Raw genomic sequence first — 18,256 nt, forward strand, 5'->3', positions numbered from 1 at the left:
TCCAATAATTCTACATTAGACTATGTGTAGTCAAGAGAATCTAGAGTAAACAGTTGTTCCACACAAGTGTAGCATACAAAACAGTTCTGCAGGTTTTGTTAAAATGGCTATACAGGATTAAATGCCATAGTTTACAAGGTCTAGAGTTGTAAAAATCGTGTATTTTTGCCAGCTTATTGAGCTCTGCAAAAATATCCAGCTATCTTTTTTAATTTTGACCAAAAAAAAAATTACTTTCAGTGTCACCGAAGTAATCTATGCTATGCCTTTTTATAACTATGTGGAGATTATTGTCATGGATTTAGTTAGCTTTGTCAAATAAATGCAAGTCTATTTTAAATACCTTCCTAATGAGTTTAGAATTTGATTTTTATTTTCCTATCAATATTGGAATATTTTTGTCCCTGAAAACACTACATTTTAAAGCTATTGCCGTTTAGACAAACTTTCTTATGAAATCTTCTTTATTTTGAAATTTGTTAATAGAGGAGTTAGAAATATAATGTAAAAAAGTATGGGGGTTTATTTCAGAGAAAGGGAGTAGACAGTTTCTTACTACTTTCTAATTTAAATATGGCCAATGTAAGCAACAGAGCTAAACATAGAAGTGACTCAGTCTTGTGTAGGTGCTTGGAAAATTGTAGCTGTTTTAGAATTATGATAATTGGTTTAGTTGTGTGGGAGAGGGTAGTCAGATTTAAATTGGATGTTGTGATTACAAATAAAGCAAAATATGCAGTGCCACTGCTCCAAAAAAGTGGGCAGATTTCTCATGTAAGGTTGAATAATAAAGGTGTGTGGTTAGGTTCCTGAAAGCAGTGTGTCTCTCCTCACCCATTGCTTTCATAGTTTTGTTTGTGTTCCCATGTGCATATGCTTTTAAAATGTTGTCGTCCTTGGAGAACACCGGACTTTGGTTTTTGTGAGGTCTCTTCTCTTCTCTTCTCTTCTCTTCTCTTTAGGTTAGATAGGAAGTGCACTGAAATTGTGCAGAGCGCTCCTAAATCAGATGGAACAGATAATGGTGAAATGACAGTGCTCATTTCTCTCTTTTTGGGTGAGTCTGGGCTGGTGTGCCTAGAACTTCACATTAACAGTAGGCTGCTTTGGCAGTTTCTGTGGGACTGCAATAAACAATCCTTAAACTCCAGCTGAAAGATGGATTCCTCTGTGTAGCTGGGGAGGAAATTACTCCTAGCTATTTATGTAAATTGTTTCTATCTGAAAGTGTGCTAACTCGGGTTGTAACTTTCCGTGTTAGGGTTACTGGTGCCTGTGTTTTCACTCATCCAACTGGAAGGACTCAATCTATTTATGCTTTCTCTAGGGCATAGGCACCTGTTCATGTAGATGTAAGTTAAGGTGATGCTGCTTGGTGATTGCCACCTGTCAAATGCTTTCTCATTTTAAAGTAGTGACCAGGATTCAGCAGCTGTGCCTGGATAGGAAGCCTGGCCAGCAGCCAAGTAGCCCTTCATTACCTGCCAGGGAGAATGCTAGAGGGAGCATACCAGGAGTTCATAAAGTAGCTGAAATACAGGCAAAAGCTTAGATTTAAGTTCTAGCATCAGGATCTGTGGTACTGCACGTACCTGTAACATAGTATGTGTTAGCCAAAGAAGGCTGATGGAGCATAACTTATTAGGAGAAACCTCAGGCTTTCTGAATCCTGAGTTTTTGTTGGTGTGACTGGCTATGCTTTACTGGGAAGAGGCCATGATCTGAAGTTATTATTTCCATGTTACAAACCCATTAGGGATCCTTCTTGATCCTCCGTACAGCAGGAGTCTTGACAGGACTGGATGATTTCCAGTGAGTTTTGAAGAAGAGAGTTAGACAGGAGTCTGCAGATTTCATAAAGTAAAAGTTGTTTTTTTTCCCAAAGTTGTGGAGCAGTTCCTTTCACAACAAGTCTTGGAGGATAAAGGGACACTAGCTAGGGATCTCTTGGCAATGTAACTTGAACTTGAATTTGCTGTTTCAGGGCTGAGAAGAAAATATGTTGTTTGTCCTTCATACTAAGATGGCTCAGGTCAGTTGGGAGGTGGCAGAAGAATTGGCTTTTTTGGAGGACCCAAGACAAGTTAAGCTTCTGGAGGCAAGTGCTGGTAGCCTTGTCCCACTGCCAGCACATGTGGCATTGCTCTGCACTGTCCTCTGTCCCTGCCAATGCTGCTTTTGAAATCCCAGACCCTCTCAGACCTGTAGAGAGCAGGCAGAGACTGAAGAGGGAGCAGCATGTGCTGTCCGATATGTGGCATGTACCTGTGCGTCTCCTTGCCATTCCCTAATAGGAAAGAAACAGAGTGTGGTTTGAGGAGCTGTCAGGGAGGAACACAGGCCCCCACTCTTGTGGTTAGGGAGCCCACTTGTTCACTCATTCTCTACCAGGCTGGGAGTTCTCCCTCTTTTTCATCTCTGGTGGAGGCTGGCCTGAGGGAGGGGCTGGTATATGAGAGCATAGGGATGGACCATGTATGATGGAAATGGAGGCCATCAGAAAAAGCTGGTTTTTCTGGCTAGTTTCAGGCCTACTACAGTTCCATAATCCTGGATGCTTCCTAGGCTCTGAAACCAGATGCGTTCATCTTCAGGGTGGCCTTGCTCTTCCTATCAGCAGCAAACAGTTGCTGTTACACAGGCTCATTTCTGGACTCTACTAATTGAATTTGGTGTAAGAAAAAGCAGCATTGCTGTGTTATCCTTTTTAAACTACACTTTGAAGACTGAGAAATCTTCTGATAATTGGATATGAACTGTAACCTTGGCTTGTTGTAAATCACCAGTGGTTAGAGCCACTGAAATTCCAGAGGACCAGCATTTTCCCAATGCAGTGCTTCAGGGTTGTCCCTGATTCTGTAGTTCAGACACTAGAGTAAGCAGTTTTTTATGTGCATTTTTAGAGCCAAATTGTTTGATTATGTTATGATTTATAAATTACTATAGCTCTTCAAATTTCTGATAATTTTTTCCCCCACATTTTTAGATTGTCCTTTATCCTGTGGTGAGAGGACAGAATGTTTTTAATTTTTGTTTGATGTGTAATGCTTAGGGTCTCTGTCATACATAACAGCTGGCACAGTGATTTTGTTACTAATGCTACATTATCTGTAATTTCTGAAAAAGAGAGAATGCACAATGAGAAAATAAGTGATACTAACAATTTTGTTCTTTTTAAGGCATTTTAAAAGCCTGTCAACCAAGCTTTTATTGTCAGAAAAGTTGTTTTTGTTGTTTTGTGTGATTCTGTCATATTCCCCTTTCCCCTCAAAGACTGATGTTTCTGCTTTATTCTGACAATTTGTGTCATTGTCTAGACATTTCAGCAATGTTCCTTGCTTAACCCAAAGTGTAAAGTATCTCTTAACTATGTGAACCCTGGGTAAGAGAGCACAGGGGTGATATCCGCTGTCATAAAAGTGCAATCAATACAAGGTATTCATCAAGTTGGATGAGATAACAGTAGTGACTAAGGAATGTAACCTGTGCAGAACATGGCAAAAGGGCAGGTGAATCACATTTGTCTTCCATATCAGCTAGCATGAAGTTGACAGCTGCTAGATTTAAAGAGCTGCAAGCCATACAGAAGATAAAACATTCATAGATCTAAAACAACTAGTATTAAGTCTGTTTACTGTTACATTCATCTTTTAAAAGGAGAGGTTTATTCCAAAGCAAACCTTTTGCATGCTAGTAACACTACAATGAATTTTGCTTTCTGTAAATAGCTCTGTATAGACAGGCTGCCAGTCGTATTCCTTAAATACAATTTTAAAATTTGTTTTCTGTTATAAAAAAGTATTATAAAACCAATTTTTTCTGATTTTTAAAAATATGTCTTCTCCTTTAGAGCCTGGCGAAGTTAACAGATGGATTCAGGAATAGCTGTTGTATTACGGATTCCCTGCAGGATCTCCAGCACAATTCTAGTTCACTCAGTGACTCCTGTTTACCTCAACAACACTGCGATGCTTGTTCTCAGACTGACATCACTGGCGAGGTATGCGAGTGTTCCTATGCGAAACATTTGCTGTACAAAATTAGCCGCTTTTGAACTACAGCGATACAGTGCTACTTTTTAAATTTAAGAGGTGTTGGCTGGAGTGGAAGGAAAAATCTCAAGCAATACTGGTGGTGAGGAAGTTGCATTTGCTTGTTTCCATCGTGTGTGAGCTATGGGCTTGGTGGTTCTGCTGCTTGAGCATGGCAGAGGGATGCAGGAACATGCTTGTGGGCTGGTAAAATCAGCTCCTGGACTCAGCCAGCCCAGCAGAGCACTTCTTGCATTACCACTTCAGTGACTACAGGTTCATCCTGGAGTAATGGCTCTTGCTTAGGTGTCCATGGAGCTCTTCTCTTTATATTCCCAGCTCTGAATTACTGATACTTGTAATGAGGCAGGAAGAAAGAAAATACTTTAGCCAGGTTGAAGTTGCAGTAGAGACATGATTTTGCATGAGATGTTAGCATTGTGGTAGTAGTGATAGCTGTGTATTTTTAAATTTTTTTTGTAATCCTGTTTTTATCATGCTCACAGTCATTGTTAATATACACTGAAGATGTGTAGTAGATCTCTGCTCCTTTCTTCTGTCTAAGACAAGGAACATATTTGTTATTTTCAAAGTATTTTTCGTAATCAACAAAACTTCTGATGTAGTCTGTTATACCTTTGTGCTCAAATATGCCTTTAAATATGATATTTGAGAAGAACATACTGGCATTCCTTGGAAATGGTTCTATCTGAATGAAATTGTGTACTCCAAATAATAGTAAGTAAAAATTTGGCTTGCACTAGTACTATGGCAACCCAGTTGTTAATCAGTAATAAAACATATGCCTCTGGGGATGACTGACACCAAAGCAAGAAGGCAACTTGTTTGTAGTTTGTTAGTATGTTAGTTTAGATGTTACTTCACATTTAGTTAGAAATCATCTCATTATTGGCTGTATCATCCCGTTTCTCCTCTGTTACAATCTTCCTTCACTGCCGGCTAGTTGTCAGATTGGATGTCTCCTAGAGGGTACCTACAGAAGAGGAAATCTTGTTTTTGAGAACATAGACTCTTCAAGAATCTGAGAAAATGGAGCTAATGCTAGGCTGTCTTTCAGGGTATTAGGCAGATGGTGCCTTTGGGGTGTCATTTTTCAGATGGATGGTGGATGGGATCATTGAATTCTGAAATTAATTACCAAAAGGAATGGAGGAGCATTTTCCCATTTGCAGTACGCAGTCCAAGACAAGTACACTGTAGAAATTGTTTTATCAGGTATAGGCTTTTTGTAAGGAAAACAAAATTACATAATTGTCTGAATCGTTTCACTGAACTGTTGTAAGTGGCGTGTGAGTAGTAAAGAGGTGGAGTTTTTACCCATGTGTGATGATGGAGACAGAAGAAGCAGCAGCTAGAGGAGAACTCCGGAGGTGCAGCAATGCACTTGTATAGGAACCTAGGTGTTAACTATAAGACCATACACGAACTTCTGAGGAGGCAAGGGCATGCCCTAAAATAGAAATTGCTGTAGAAACACTATGCAGTAGGAGTTGCAACATAAATGCGCTTTCTACAACTGCTTCAAGGATCAGGTGGTTTTTTTGTACAAGTATTTAAAATGCACTAATGGTGTACGTGCTGGGTAACACATCACAGTACAGGGAATGTAATCTGAATTGCTTCTAATAAAGCTATTCATAAAATAGCTGTATTAAGTAGCAAAATATTTCAATTAAAACACTCTTTGTCTTTTAGACTTGGATAAAGTTGAAAAGCTTTGACCATTTATCAGTGATTCAATTTGCTAACCCTTGATTTCCAGGTTAATAAGTTATTGAAAGGGCTTATTTATCTTCTCCGCTTTTAGCAATAGATTTTTTATTATGTTATTACTTAAAGCATAGAGGTTTCTTTAGTGAGTCCAGTAAGGAAGACTAATTATCCCTTTCTTTATTGTGATGAGAGTGTTTTTAACTTGTTTCTTCCTTTTTTTTCCTTCTCTCCTTGCTCTTCAACTCTGCAAGTTTGGATTTGATGACAAAACAAGACTTGTAGACAAAGTAAGGCTGAACTGGCAATATGAAGAGGCCAAGAAAAGGTAATTAAAGAGAAATCTATTGGGTTTTATATTTACTTTTGTGATTAAAGTTTTCAAAGTGGAACTACCTCCTAGCTGAAATATCTTCGGGAAGACTAATTTGCTCGCTATTGAGTAGTTCACAGATAATGAAAGTTTAGGTAAACATAAGACTTTATCATAAGATTATTATATTTATTTGCAGAGATAAAGCTAAATGTCAGCCCTGTTCTATACTTGTATAAACACAAAATTGTAGTGGTTCAATTAAACTGTTTTAGATTTTTTCACCCTCGTTCTCAAACCTAGGTATAAACAGTCTTTAAATTTCCACTTATCAGCCTGGTCTGTCAGTATATCCAAAGCTTTGCATACCTGTGTCTTAAGTTCAGTGTACTGAAGCCATGAAGAAGAAAGAATGCAGAACTTCATGTGAGATAAATGAAGATGTTCAGAGCTGAACAAAAGGGTACATAAAAATAAATGTTGAAATTGGAAAAAAGTCTTGATAAAAATGATAAAAAATATTACTTGAAATAGATTGATTCTTCACTAAGTCCTTTGGTCTAATTGCTTATTGTAAGTATTTCTCTTGTGGAGGCCAGTCTTGCAGTGTTTTTTCATGGGTTTATAGTAAAGTTTTAAAAGTACTATCTACTTAAGTAGTTTAGCCGGTCCTCATTGAACCTCATTGTTTTCAAACTATTTGTCACATATTCAGGACAATAGTTTGGGTACAGATGATGACTTGAACTCAGTAAATTAATGCACTTATAATTATTTTGATTTGTGCTAGTAGCATATTCTGTTACTGAATTTGACAGTCACTTAAAAGAGTTAATATTAACTTTAAAAACCATAGTTTTAAAATTTTTATAAATTAGGATATTTTTTTTCTTTCCAATGCGTTCTATTCTACCAGTTTTTTACATCTCTCATAAGAACAGTTAAAAAGAAGTTCAATTCTTTTGCTTGTTTTTTTCATATCAAGGTGACTTTTTTTGTGGGGGAATCTGTGATGTCTTGGCAGGAATAGGAAGTTTGTAGGCAGTTCACCATTTTGTTGTTCTTGGAAAATTTACCCACATTTGGACACAATACAGGCTTCAAAAAATTAGGTTGGTACAAGCAAGTTAGGTAAACACAGCTAAATCTTCAGGATTTGTAACTTGAATGGAAGTCTGCATTGTACATATTGCGTGTAAATAGCAGTGACTATTACCTAATAAAGGTTAAATAATTGGGGAAAAAAGAACAGAACAAAAATGTGTCAGTGTCCTGTTTGCTCACAGGCTAACTTAGCACTTAATAGTCCAATGATAATTTAGTGATTTACAGTTGCTGAAAGAAGAATGATAGAATTTAGTTTTATACTGTTTAGTTTAACAGAGCCACTGATGCTGTGATAATTGTATTAAAATGGTTTCAGTTCTGCTTTCTGACATACCTTTCCTGTGTTTTTCAAAACAATTCTCTTCTTGTGTGTTTATTACAGGGAAAAGAGGGAGTAGTGTTTTTTTGGAGGGGTGAAGTGGTGTTGAGTTTTTATGGGTTAATTTTTTTTAGTAGCAAAGCATTTCTCAGCTGGAAATGCCGAATATTTGTTTCTGCATGGAATGCAGTATTTTGAACATCAGAAGTGAGCTGGTGTTTGATCTTAATGAAGTGTAGAAAATCTGGGTAACTAACCTTCCAACTAGAGAATGGTAATTGCAGTAAGAGTAGTTTTGCTTTCCCAGGATAGCAGCTCTGACAATGGTCTGTTATTTAGCAAAAGCATGTTAGTTGCTTTAAAAGAGTAGCCTTATTCTGCCCAGTATGTTGTACGGAAGTAATCAGCTTTCGGCTTTTGAGTGGAACTGCACAAAGCTCATTGCCCCTACCAGTTATCTCTGTGGTTGCATTCTTCATTTATCATGCATTCCTTCCCCTTAGTTTGCTGGCATTTCTGTAGGGCTTTTGTCTCTGCTAAATATCTTTGTGTTCATTCTCCCTTGGCTGGTGAAATATCTACTGTTACTGCACAGTGTGGGTGACGGAATGTGCTGCGATGGATTAAATCTACAAAGTAGAAAATTAAAATGCTACAGTATGTCACAACTGTAAGGCAGTATATTGTGACTGCTTGCTTGTCAAGCGGGTGTGGAAACATACTGCAAATAAATACAACAGACAAACTTTTAGCAGGAGACTTTTAAAATGCACTCTAGGAGAAAAGTTTATTTTCTCCTAAGATATAAAAGTTATCTTTTAAACATAAGAAAAAGTTATCCTTTCCCTGAAAGGAAAGCAGGAAAAAAGCCCCACAAACTGAAGGACAGAGTGTTTTAGTTGCTCTTGTGAATCTAGCCAGATATAAGCAGAATATCTGATAGATGTAGTAAAAAGTCTTTAAAAATTAAAATATGTTCTCTGTATCTGGAATCTAAGCAAGGAAATGTGGTGCTGGGATTTTTGAATGAACTATCCTGAGGAATTCAGGAGATGAGACTCAGTGATTGCAGAAGAGTTGGCTTGCACTCCCAAAATATCTCTCCTCCCTCATAAAGGATAATTTAATTTTAATTCCTGCTTCAAAAATCTCTCTGACTGCTGAATGGTTTGGCCTTTGCATAAATTAAGACATTCACATAGCTTTCCCCCCCCATCACTTTCCCACTGGAAGGAAGTTGGATGATTTGCAATTTAATTTTTCCCATGGGTATTTCAGATGTTGTACACTGTGGGTTCTGACATTTCCAGCATGCTGGGGAAGAGATCCTCTCCCCTGTTTCTGATCCAGGCTCTTGGAGGAGTCTTGTAAATTCTACTTTTTAGCTCACCAAACATGCTGAAAGGAGGCTCAATCACTTTTCTTCCGCTCTGTACTCTTCCCCCTCCCCCATTATTTCTAAATAAACTGTACTTTATTTCCATGAAATTTCTTCTCTCAGATCTGCCAGTGTGGCCCTCCAGAGATGCAGGAGGGGGAGGGAGGACGGTCTTTTTGAACAGACAGCCCCAAGCTGCCTGGGTAAATAGGGTTTTTAGTTTCAGTTGCTATTTCAGTGAGACCACCTCCCATGAAAGCATTTGCACACTGGAAAGTGTACCCCTCAAGCACTTTCCTGAATAGGCTGCTTCATAGCACGAGAAATCAAAAGCAAATTGTTTTTCTTTGATAACTCTTAAGTTGTGCAGTTCAGTATAATGACTACATGAAGTATATTAGCAAATGTTCATGAAATGTCATTGCTGCAGTGCCTCATATCCTGTGAAGTGTGTTAATCAGTAGACGAAAAATAATCCCTCCAATAAGCAACAAAAGTTTTAGCTGTGGGTTTTTGGTTTGTTTTTGTTTTTTTAATAGTTCAGTCTGATGGTAGCTAACTGTAATGAACTAATACATTCAAACATCTTCAACCAGTTTACCTAGTTTGGGTGCAAAAGCAGTAATTTATTTGCATCTTCCATAAATTTGAATTCAAAGATGTTATTTTTCCATTAATTTCTTAGAGGCATGCAATGGATGTCAAGAGATTTATTTTAGCCTTGAAAAAACTCTTCCGCAGATATTCTTAATATTTCCACATTTAAGTATGTTACTTCCTTCTGCTCATTATAGTTTGTTGAAAACTTGTCTCATTTCCAAAATTAAATTTCAGTTTAAAATCACTAGCATAACCAGAAGTGTGTCAGTGCAATTTGTACTTACAGTGACAACATACATGTTGAATGGATATTGATAGCAACATTCCAGTACTAATACAACAACAAAGTCAAGTGTTTTCCTTTTAAAGTTTATCTTGTATAGGCAGGTTTCAAGATTTAATTACCTAATCTCCAGTGAAATTCAGTGGATTTGTATGCTTTATTCTGCTGAACTAATCTGAAAATCTGATTTAAGGATGAAGTAATTTGTTTGATATCACATAAATTCCTGGCTCAGCCAAACCTAAATCTTCCAGTGTTGGTTTTTAAACATAAAACATTTTCTTTGGGTTATAAAGAGAGCTTAGATGTGCTTTTGAACTTCTTTAAAGTTTTATACTATTTCACCTGTGCGTTTGGGAAAACTTGCTTTTAGCAGATTTTTGCAATTTTCCTAAAATCTGCAAAATGCCAGTGGACTCTAATGGTTTCATGAGTTTGCTAAGCCAATTTAAGACCTTGTTGTTATTGAACAAATTGGGTTGTCAGGAAGGCTGGGTATTCTACAGAGCATACTTGTGTTGTCTGCCAAAGCCACAGTGGCACATACTTGCAGGAACAGCCAAAATAGACACGGTGGAGAAATTTTGTGTGCATTTGGCCGAGTTCCCCAGCTTCTTGTTCTTTCCATTTCTTTCTTCATCTTTCTCTGGTGTTCCCTCTTTGAATATAAATCATAACCCACACTCAAGAGGGTCAGTAAATACCAGAAATTGCCAAGTTCTTACACCCTTCATTATGTCTTTAGTCCCACAGCCACCTCCTTTGGGTATTGCATGTGAGAGATATTCCCTGTTACCTGAAGTGTCAGAGAACTGGGTCCAATATAAGCCTGGGGAAGAGTTAAGCAGGGCTGATTTATGTGATCTTAGCCACTGTTCTCCTTCGAATAGGAACTGGAATATTTTCTTTATTTTATCCCCATTGGTCTTCCCATACCACAGGTAACAAAGGCCCCAGTCCTAGAGTGATGTGGTATGTCAGCCAAAAGCCTAGGCATTTAAATGGAGAGGAGTATTGTTTGGTTTCCTTTTTTTCTCCTTGTAAAATTCAAACCATGTTAAATTTGAAGAGCAATTGCCAGCTCTGGGATACCCATAATTTGTCCATTTTATGCGCATGAGTTAATACCTGTGAACCTGGTTCAGAGCATTTCCCTCCCCAAGACACCTGTCTTGTTCATAGTCCAAGTAAGGATCTAACATGGGGTAAATTGTAATTGTAGATTACTCATCTCACAGAAAGTGATTTTTACTCACTTCTCATGCTGTATTTGATAAATACCCTCTTGAGTTCAGCAGTATAACTTCATTAGTGCTAGGTTCAGGTATCACCCTTGAAAGTGATTTTCTATACGTTGACAAAGTCTTCAAGGTTCCTCAGGTATTTTTCAGTGACGGAAGGGTTGCCCTGTTTTGTCAAGGGGAGAGAGAGCTGTGTAGAGCAATAATGATTCAGACATGCTACTAAATTTAATTAAATTGTGTCTAATTAAATTTTGGAAATACATGCTTTTTTCCCCCCTTATGATGTAGTTTGTGTAGTAAACTACTGACTGCTGATCTCCATCCTCATGCTGTGTCTGCATTATTATGAGTGAGACATCTTTCTAGATACATTGGTATGGCCATTTCAGAGCAAATGTGCCATTTCAAGTCAGTGTTTGCTTAAGATCATCATCAGGTTAAACCTTTGTCATCCCATCTGTGCTGCTCCCTTACCAGGAACTGTTATGTTCATCTCCATTCGAAATTTTTAAATACTGAATTAAGCAGCAAGTCGGCCTGCCTACCTAGGGAACCAGTCATTTGATACCACCTACTCCAGTGTGGAATGCAAGCTCCTCAGCACTTGTTATGCAAGGATGGGAATGGGCAAAATGCCTGGAATGTTGATAGCTCAAAATTAACTGTTTTTTCCATAGGAATATGTTAAATTGCTGGATCAGTAGGGACCTCAGTATCTGGCATTAGGCCAGATAAAAGCACTCCTTTGCAGTGACTACAGTTAAAAGAGTATCTTAAAACTACTCCGTAGGAAGGAAAAATGCATTTGAAAAGCAGAGGCTTCATAAAGGATCCTAAATATTTCTTTTTCCACTTTAGGTTGCAATCTATCTCAAGTCATTGATTTATTTAAGTGGATGTTTTAAGGCAGGTTAATATATGCACTGAGTTTGAAAACAGCCATTTTCTTCTAACAAATCAGCAGTGAGAGTGGCTAGTGTGGTACAGGCATAAAGTCTGGCATAGGCAAGCATAGTGAAATGGCTTATTTCTGTGTTTACTGTGATTGGAAGAAAAGTTCATGTTTGAGGAGACAGATTGCAATTATGGAACATAACTAAGAGGATTTTTTATTAAGTTCTGAGCATAACTAAACATGACTACTCAGATTTTTTTCTTAGTTTTGAGTGAATGAGACCGTAAAAGCCTTAAGGTTGTCTTCTAGCCCAGGAGATAAATATTAAAAAGTTTGTCACTGGTAGTTTTTTGGAACAACTTACCGTACAGAAGGATTCCTCAGTGGAAAGCAAGCAACAAAATTGCCCCAAAACTTCAGTTCATGTGCAGGAAATAGAGGTTGCAGAAAACTGGCTTATTGGTGCTTCAGCAGATACCTATATTATATAGTGTTTTGTGCCTGCTTTTTTTTTGAGTAAAGGGAAAACTGTAGAAACAAGAAGAGCTAGCTGAAAGAGCTAGCTAAGAGTGTCAAGGGAATCAAAAGTAAATACCTAATCAGATTTTGGAACTCTTCAGTGATACAAACCTTGTCCACAGCAGTACTTTTCCCCCTTTAATAACAGCATAATTAAGTTATTGTATGAGAACTTCCTACTTTGAAAGCATCACCATAACAGAAATTAAAGGGAAAAGCAAACTTTAAGCTGGAATGTCATACACAAAGGAAGTTACATGCTCTCAGCAAGCTCAAGTGTCTAAATTAAAACCTCTTGTATTTAGTGGGGGTGGTGTTTTACTCCCCAGTCAAGTGGAATCATTGATTTGCTAGCACTGAAAGAGGGGGATCTCTCTTCCCTGATGATACTTCTCTCTTCCTTGTTGCCTTTATTAGTGTTCATTTGCACCTGTGATCTGCTTCTTAACAAGCTCACCCTGCAATGTAAAAATAACTAGCAAAGCAATTGTGAGTGTTAAAATGAAGGAAAGGGTCAGTGCTTCAGCTGTCTTATGAAGAAACACAGAGACTTCAGATGAATCTCATCTTCTTTGGTCTGCAAGCTGTGTAAAAGCTTATGAACACAATCACTCAAATAGTCCAGGCTCATCTGATTCACACTCGCTTGCCAAGCTATGATAACTCAATTGTACTGGAATTCTGTGATTCTGTTGAAGGGATCTTGAGTCCTTATTTGTTTTATTTGGCACTGAACACCTGAAAATCAAGCTGTATGTGTTCAGGAGTGTTTACTGAATCTTTAACAGCAGAGCAGCCTGGATAGGGGAGAGAAGGGATCCTGACCCTGCTTGTGCTCTTCCTGGCCCTGACATTTGGTCAATGGTGCAAGGTGTTCTTCAGGAAGCTGCATCTGGAATTCATGCACAATGGCTGAAGTGTGAAATATGTAGGCTGTATGGATTGATTCACAATGGTGCTTTCAGTAGCTATTGGCAGGAAGTTGGTTATTAATGCAAGGAGGAGGAAATGGTATTGAAGGGCTTGATAAAGTATTCTGCTTTAGACAAAAATATGACATAATACCTAATTTCTTTACCTGCTGTAAATGAAATCGAAGGTGGGGGTGGGGAATGACAGTGAATTTCCTATTCATATATGAAAGCAGTCTTTTGCAGCACTGCAAAATGACTTATATTGATAGCTTATTTCCCTTCCCCTGATAAGAAGATGGCCAAATACTTCTGAGATGTCAGTATGAGATAAACCTTATTGCATGAGGTTTTGTTTTCAGATGGGGGAAACCCTGCTCTTGTCATGTCTATGCCTTTTCTTTTACTCCTAATCACATGTTATCACACTGTGGATCTTCTCTTTGTGTGTTACGTGCTTTTACCTTTCTTTGTTTGTTATTAATTTTCTTTCTTACCAGATATTTTTGAAAAAGATAATTTTAACCAAAACCAATGAACTATATATCCCACTTCTATGGCTGGCTTAAACACGCCTTTTTTTATTTAGAGGGTAGTAATCTTTTAGAGGTACTGATCTTTGTTTGAATGCTACCATTTCAAAGTGAAGATGAAAGTGAGGTGTAAACTGCAGAAATGTTGTACAGTTCTTGAGTTTCAAATGTTCAAAAATCAGAAAGCTAGATTTTCTGTTATAATTTTGACTGTTACATTCTAAAGTGTCTAAATTGTCGCTGCAAGACAAACATAAATACCGATCAATAAGTGTTCTCCCTCTTATGCCAAAAGAAACATTTGTGAAATGTCTAGCTTTAGTGTTCTTGGTAATACTGATAAGAGTTCAAAATTCGTTTTTAAAAGAACATTTTGTTAAAATGTCAGCTGTGGAATTATTCTTAAAACTGTTGTTTCACGTAATGGTTCAGCATATTGAGATACAGGAAACTACTTTTAACTATAAAGCATGCTACAGAAAAAAGATCAAGTTAGCTTATTTAATTGCATATTTTTATGACAGATTCATCTAAAGCCACTTGTATTTTGTAACCAGTAAATCTTGTCTTTCTCTTCTGCATTTTTACATATATTTATCCTCTTTTAAAGAGTTTCGAATATACAACAGCAGCTGGCCTTGTTAGATAATGAATCCTGGCCAGGAATGGCTGAAGCGGACAGGGACCGTCTTCAGCTCATCAAAGAGAAGGAGGCTCTTCTTCAGGAGTTGCAGCTCATCAGTCAGCAGAGACGATCCCCAGAAGATGTTGCACGTTTGGAGGAAGAAAAAAGACGCTTGGAGGATGAAATTCAGCGAGCTCGAGCAACGTCTGCTCATGGGGCCACTGAAAGGTTTGGGAACTTGAACTGTTTTCTTCTCTATTGTGAGATCCATATAGGTAGCTTGAAAAGGAAGTGTAGGGGATTTCATTGTGTTTAAGGAAAAAGTAGGTTACTACAGAAATTTACTTTCAGAAAAAGAGGAGACTGCTCCTGACTGTCACTGTTCTATTCTGTTTGTCTTGAACTTTTCTGAAGCAGAGTTGAGGTGATGTTGACAAGTTAGTTTTCCTTTCATTCACCTAAAAAGTCTGAATAGGAAGAAGAAATCTGAATAGAATCCCAAAAGATGCTTGGAATAAGTCTGAGTGATACTGTCTGATAATAGAGACCTGAATAACATTACCTGGATATTGAAAGATTTTTCTGTTACTTGCAGTGGAGTAGTACTCATCTCCAAAAGCATCAAAACGAAGATTGTTTGCTATATTTAGTTTCTGCCTTTCAACAGGAAAGTTAAATGATTATGTTTTTGCTTTTATATACAATATTTCCTTTTCATTTGCAATCTCAGCAGTGGGAACACATCCCAATTCTGACATTCAAAGAACACAGTAAGCAGAGTCATTCTTGAAAACTTAAAAATCAAGTTATATGTAAAATAAACAACCCCAAAAACATATTAGTGGAAACACTATGTTTATTTCGAAGTTGCCCAGCTTTTCCTGTAGCCAGAGAAAAGGACAAAACCTCTTAATCTCTTTTTACCACAGACTGCTTCCAGTGAAAGCAAGAAACTACTTGTTCTTGCTTCTCTTAAATAGTGGTAAAACCTCAGCTTTGACACTTCAGCAAAAACCTACATGAACCGGCTTTGATGTGATCTGTGTAAAGGTTAATCTTTACACATTTAAGACACTTTAAAAATACTTGAAAGTGCTTTCCATATACAGATTTTGACAACTTCAGTTTCTTTGAAAGGGCTTACTTCAGACAGTAAATTCAGGCAATAAATAGAAAATTCACAGCCAACCTACAGGTCAGTGTAATGTATTTTGCAATTTTGCAATATCGTTACATTGGCTTTCCAGCTTAAACTGACAGAAAAGGGAGTTCACTTTACACTGTGGTGTAGTAAGTTTTATTTGTTGTTTTTGGGCTCTCATGTTAGGTAGTGCATACTGTGTTGGCAAGAAGGCCAAGCTATTTTTCCATGGAGTTCATGCTGTGGAAACCAGCATTCCAGTGTGGTACTTGATACTTCAAATGCTAGCAGAAAGTTGAGCAGAAGTTAGAGTAATACTGATGGGCTCTCTATTTTTGTATAAAAAGTTGGAGGAAAACTTAACTATTGGTAGCCCTAATTTTTTGTTTGTTTTAGACTCAGCAATAACCAAAAATATTCCTCATTCTGCTTTTGCACTTCATTCTAGTTGTGAAATACAAAGGTGTTTCTTTCTTAAATAATTAGTACATCTGTTGCTGAGTTTTAAAGGCACTGAGTTATGTACAGATCAAAATGAACTTAAAATCTCTATGACAGAGGTGGGTGTTTTATTGTTGAGGTTGTTTTGTTTTGTTTTTGTTATAGTGTTACTTTTAGTAAGATTGGCTGACAGCCTTAGTTGGAGGCACATCTTACCCTTTAGAGCAGGTACCTACCCTGCAGCATCTATCACTGTGGAGTGTAGGTTCCTAAGTTTGTTTTTTACAGTAGATGGTGTGAATATCTCTGCTTTCCCTTGCAAGCTTTTGAATCAGTTAAGTTTCTTATGTCCATTTGTCCTTTTCTTTTGGTTCCTGTGTGCAGTGCCTATATGGTGCAAGTTTGCATAGCTGAGCTGCAGCTTTCCTCCTGCTACTTGGTTAACCTGGCCTGGGGAGCACTGAGGCATGAGAAAAGCCTGAGAGCTGCTGTTTTATCCAGGAGAACTCCCTTTCTGATGATTTTTAAACCCTTTTCATTAACATGTTGAATTCTAACATCTGTCTTCACAGCTGAGGAAGATCTGAGGCACTCTAATAAGTTTGATCTGCTTTCTCCAAACTGTCTGTCAGAATCCCCATTTCCAGCCACCTTATGGTGTAGGACTGGAGCTGTAACTTTCCTGGACATACAAAATATACAACTCAAACCAGAATACGACCCTGATACTATCTTGAAGTTCAGTGGTTGGGCTTGGAAAAACAAAACATCAGGAATATAATTCTGGATCCAGAAAAAGAATCCAGTAGATACAATCTATTATTTGAAATTCTAATGATGTCAGAATACAGAATTTAAGGTATCTTATAGGTGTATGAGATTGACAGCATTAAAGTTATATTCCATTTGTGTTGTGGCAGTGGTACTGAGTAATTCAGCTGCTTGTTACTAGAATGGGCAAAAAATAAGTTTCAGCATGAGATTTTTCTTACAATGTAGTAGTGAAAATGCCTGCTTAAATATGACAAATATATGCACCTAAAACACATAGACTAAGAGCTTAAATTTGACATTGGTGGTTATGCTTAACAGAAGTCCTTCAAAAATTGTCTTTTTATCTTTGAAACTTTGCACTAATTATCTTGGATAATAGGGCTATTTGGAATTTTTTTTTGTGACAAGGTAGAAGGTCATAGTATTTTAATGGCAGAATCAGATTGATGCAAGGGAAAAAAAGAATCTTGTAGAGTCTGATATTTTTACCTAGGGCTTTTTGACTTTGCTAATTGCTGTAATATATTTTCAGCATCATGGCTCTTACACTGTGCTTCAGTTACTTTTCTTGTCTGGGAATTCTCCTGGAGTCTTGGTTCTTGTGTTCTTGCTGAAATTGCCATTGCTGCATATGAGCAGCATAAATTAAAACTTTTCATTAAACAGTGCAACTTTTTTTTAACATTCAAAACTTCAATGCATTGATGTTTTTATGCGCTTGGGAAGCTCCTAGCGCATTTTGAACACTACTGTGATGAAGAAAATAGTAATATGTATCTGTTTAATTATAGGATACTGTTACAGGAGAAGAGAAATTGTTTGCTTATGCAACTAGAAGAAGCTACACGTTTAACCTCATATTTACACTCCCAGTTAAAAAGGTAAGTTATGTAAAACCAGCAGGTTTTGAAGTAACTACAGCAGAGAGCAATAATAATAATGTATGAAGTTTACCTTTTTATACTTTTATGTATGTGTGCCAAGTAAATGAATTTTTTACTACATTTATACAATTTGCTCTGTGGAATGTGATGATTTGGATGGAGTTTTATAAATAGTATTAGTGACAACTATTTGGGCTACATTATTAAGTGTATTTGGGAATTTTATATGTTCCCGTACTTTCTGAAAAGGAGATCAGTTCTTAAAATCTGTTGTAATGTTACAGTTTTACTAATGGGAAGATAGCATTCTTTTAAGTTCTGTGAATTGTTAATATTCTGATACCTTCAAAGGTAGGAGGTTTTGGTGAGATGACAAAATTTTGCTATTTAAATACAAGAATGTGTTAAGACCCACACAGAAGTCCAGAATGCTTTGCATATTCACACTCACAGCTGCCTTTTGAGATGCAGCTCTTGGGAATTCCTCAGTTTAACACCGCACCAGCATCAAAAGCTCAGTTCCTGCT

The 18,256-nt window shown here is 37.3% G+C and overlaps 1 protein-coding gene across 3 annotated transcripts in view; it reads left to right on the plus strand.

Moving 5' to 3' along the window:
• Positions 1 to 18,256, plus strand: part of WWC3 (WWC family member 3) — a 62,711-nt gene that overhangs the window by 18,823 nt on the left and 25,632 nt on the right. For all 3 annotated transcript variants that reach the window (XM_008635887.2, XM_017737078.1, XM_017737079.1), the window contains exons 6-9: positions 3,851 to 4,000; positions 6,017 to 6,090; positions 14,475 to 14,717; positions 17,637 to 17,726. In XM_008635887.2, the coding sequence (XP_008634109.1) occupies positions 3,851 to 4,000; positions 6,017 to 6,090; positions 14,475 to 14,717; positions 17,637 to 17,726 (557 nt within the window). The remainder of the gene's footprint in view (positions 1 to 3,850; positions 4,001 to 6,016; positions 6,091 to 14,474; positions 14,718 to 17,636; positions 17,727 to 18,256) is intronic.

The sequence above is a fragment of the Corvus brachyrhynchos genome, unplaced genomic scaffold, assembly GCF_000691975.1.
Source record: "Corvus brachyrhynchos isolate BGI_N302 unplaced genomic scaffold, ASM69197v1 scaffold83, whole genome shotgun sequence".
Classification (NCBI taxonomy): Eukaryota; Metazoa; Chordata; class Aves; order Passeriformes; family Corvidae; genus Corvus; species Corvus brachyrhynchos.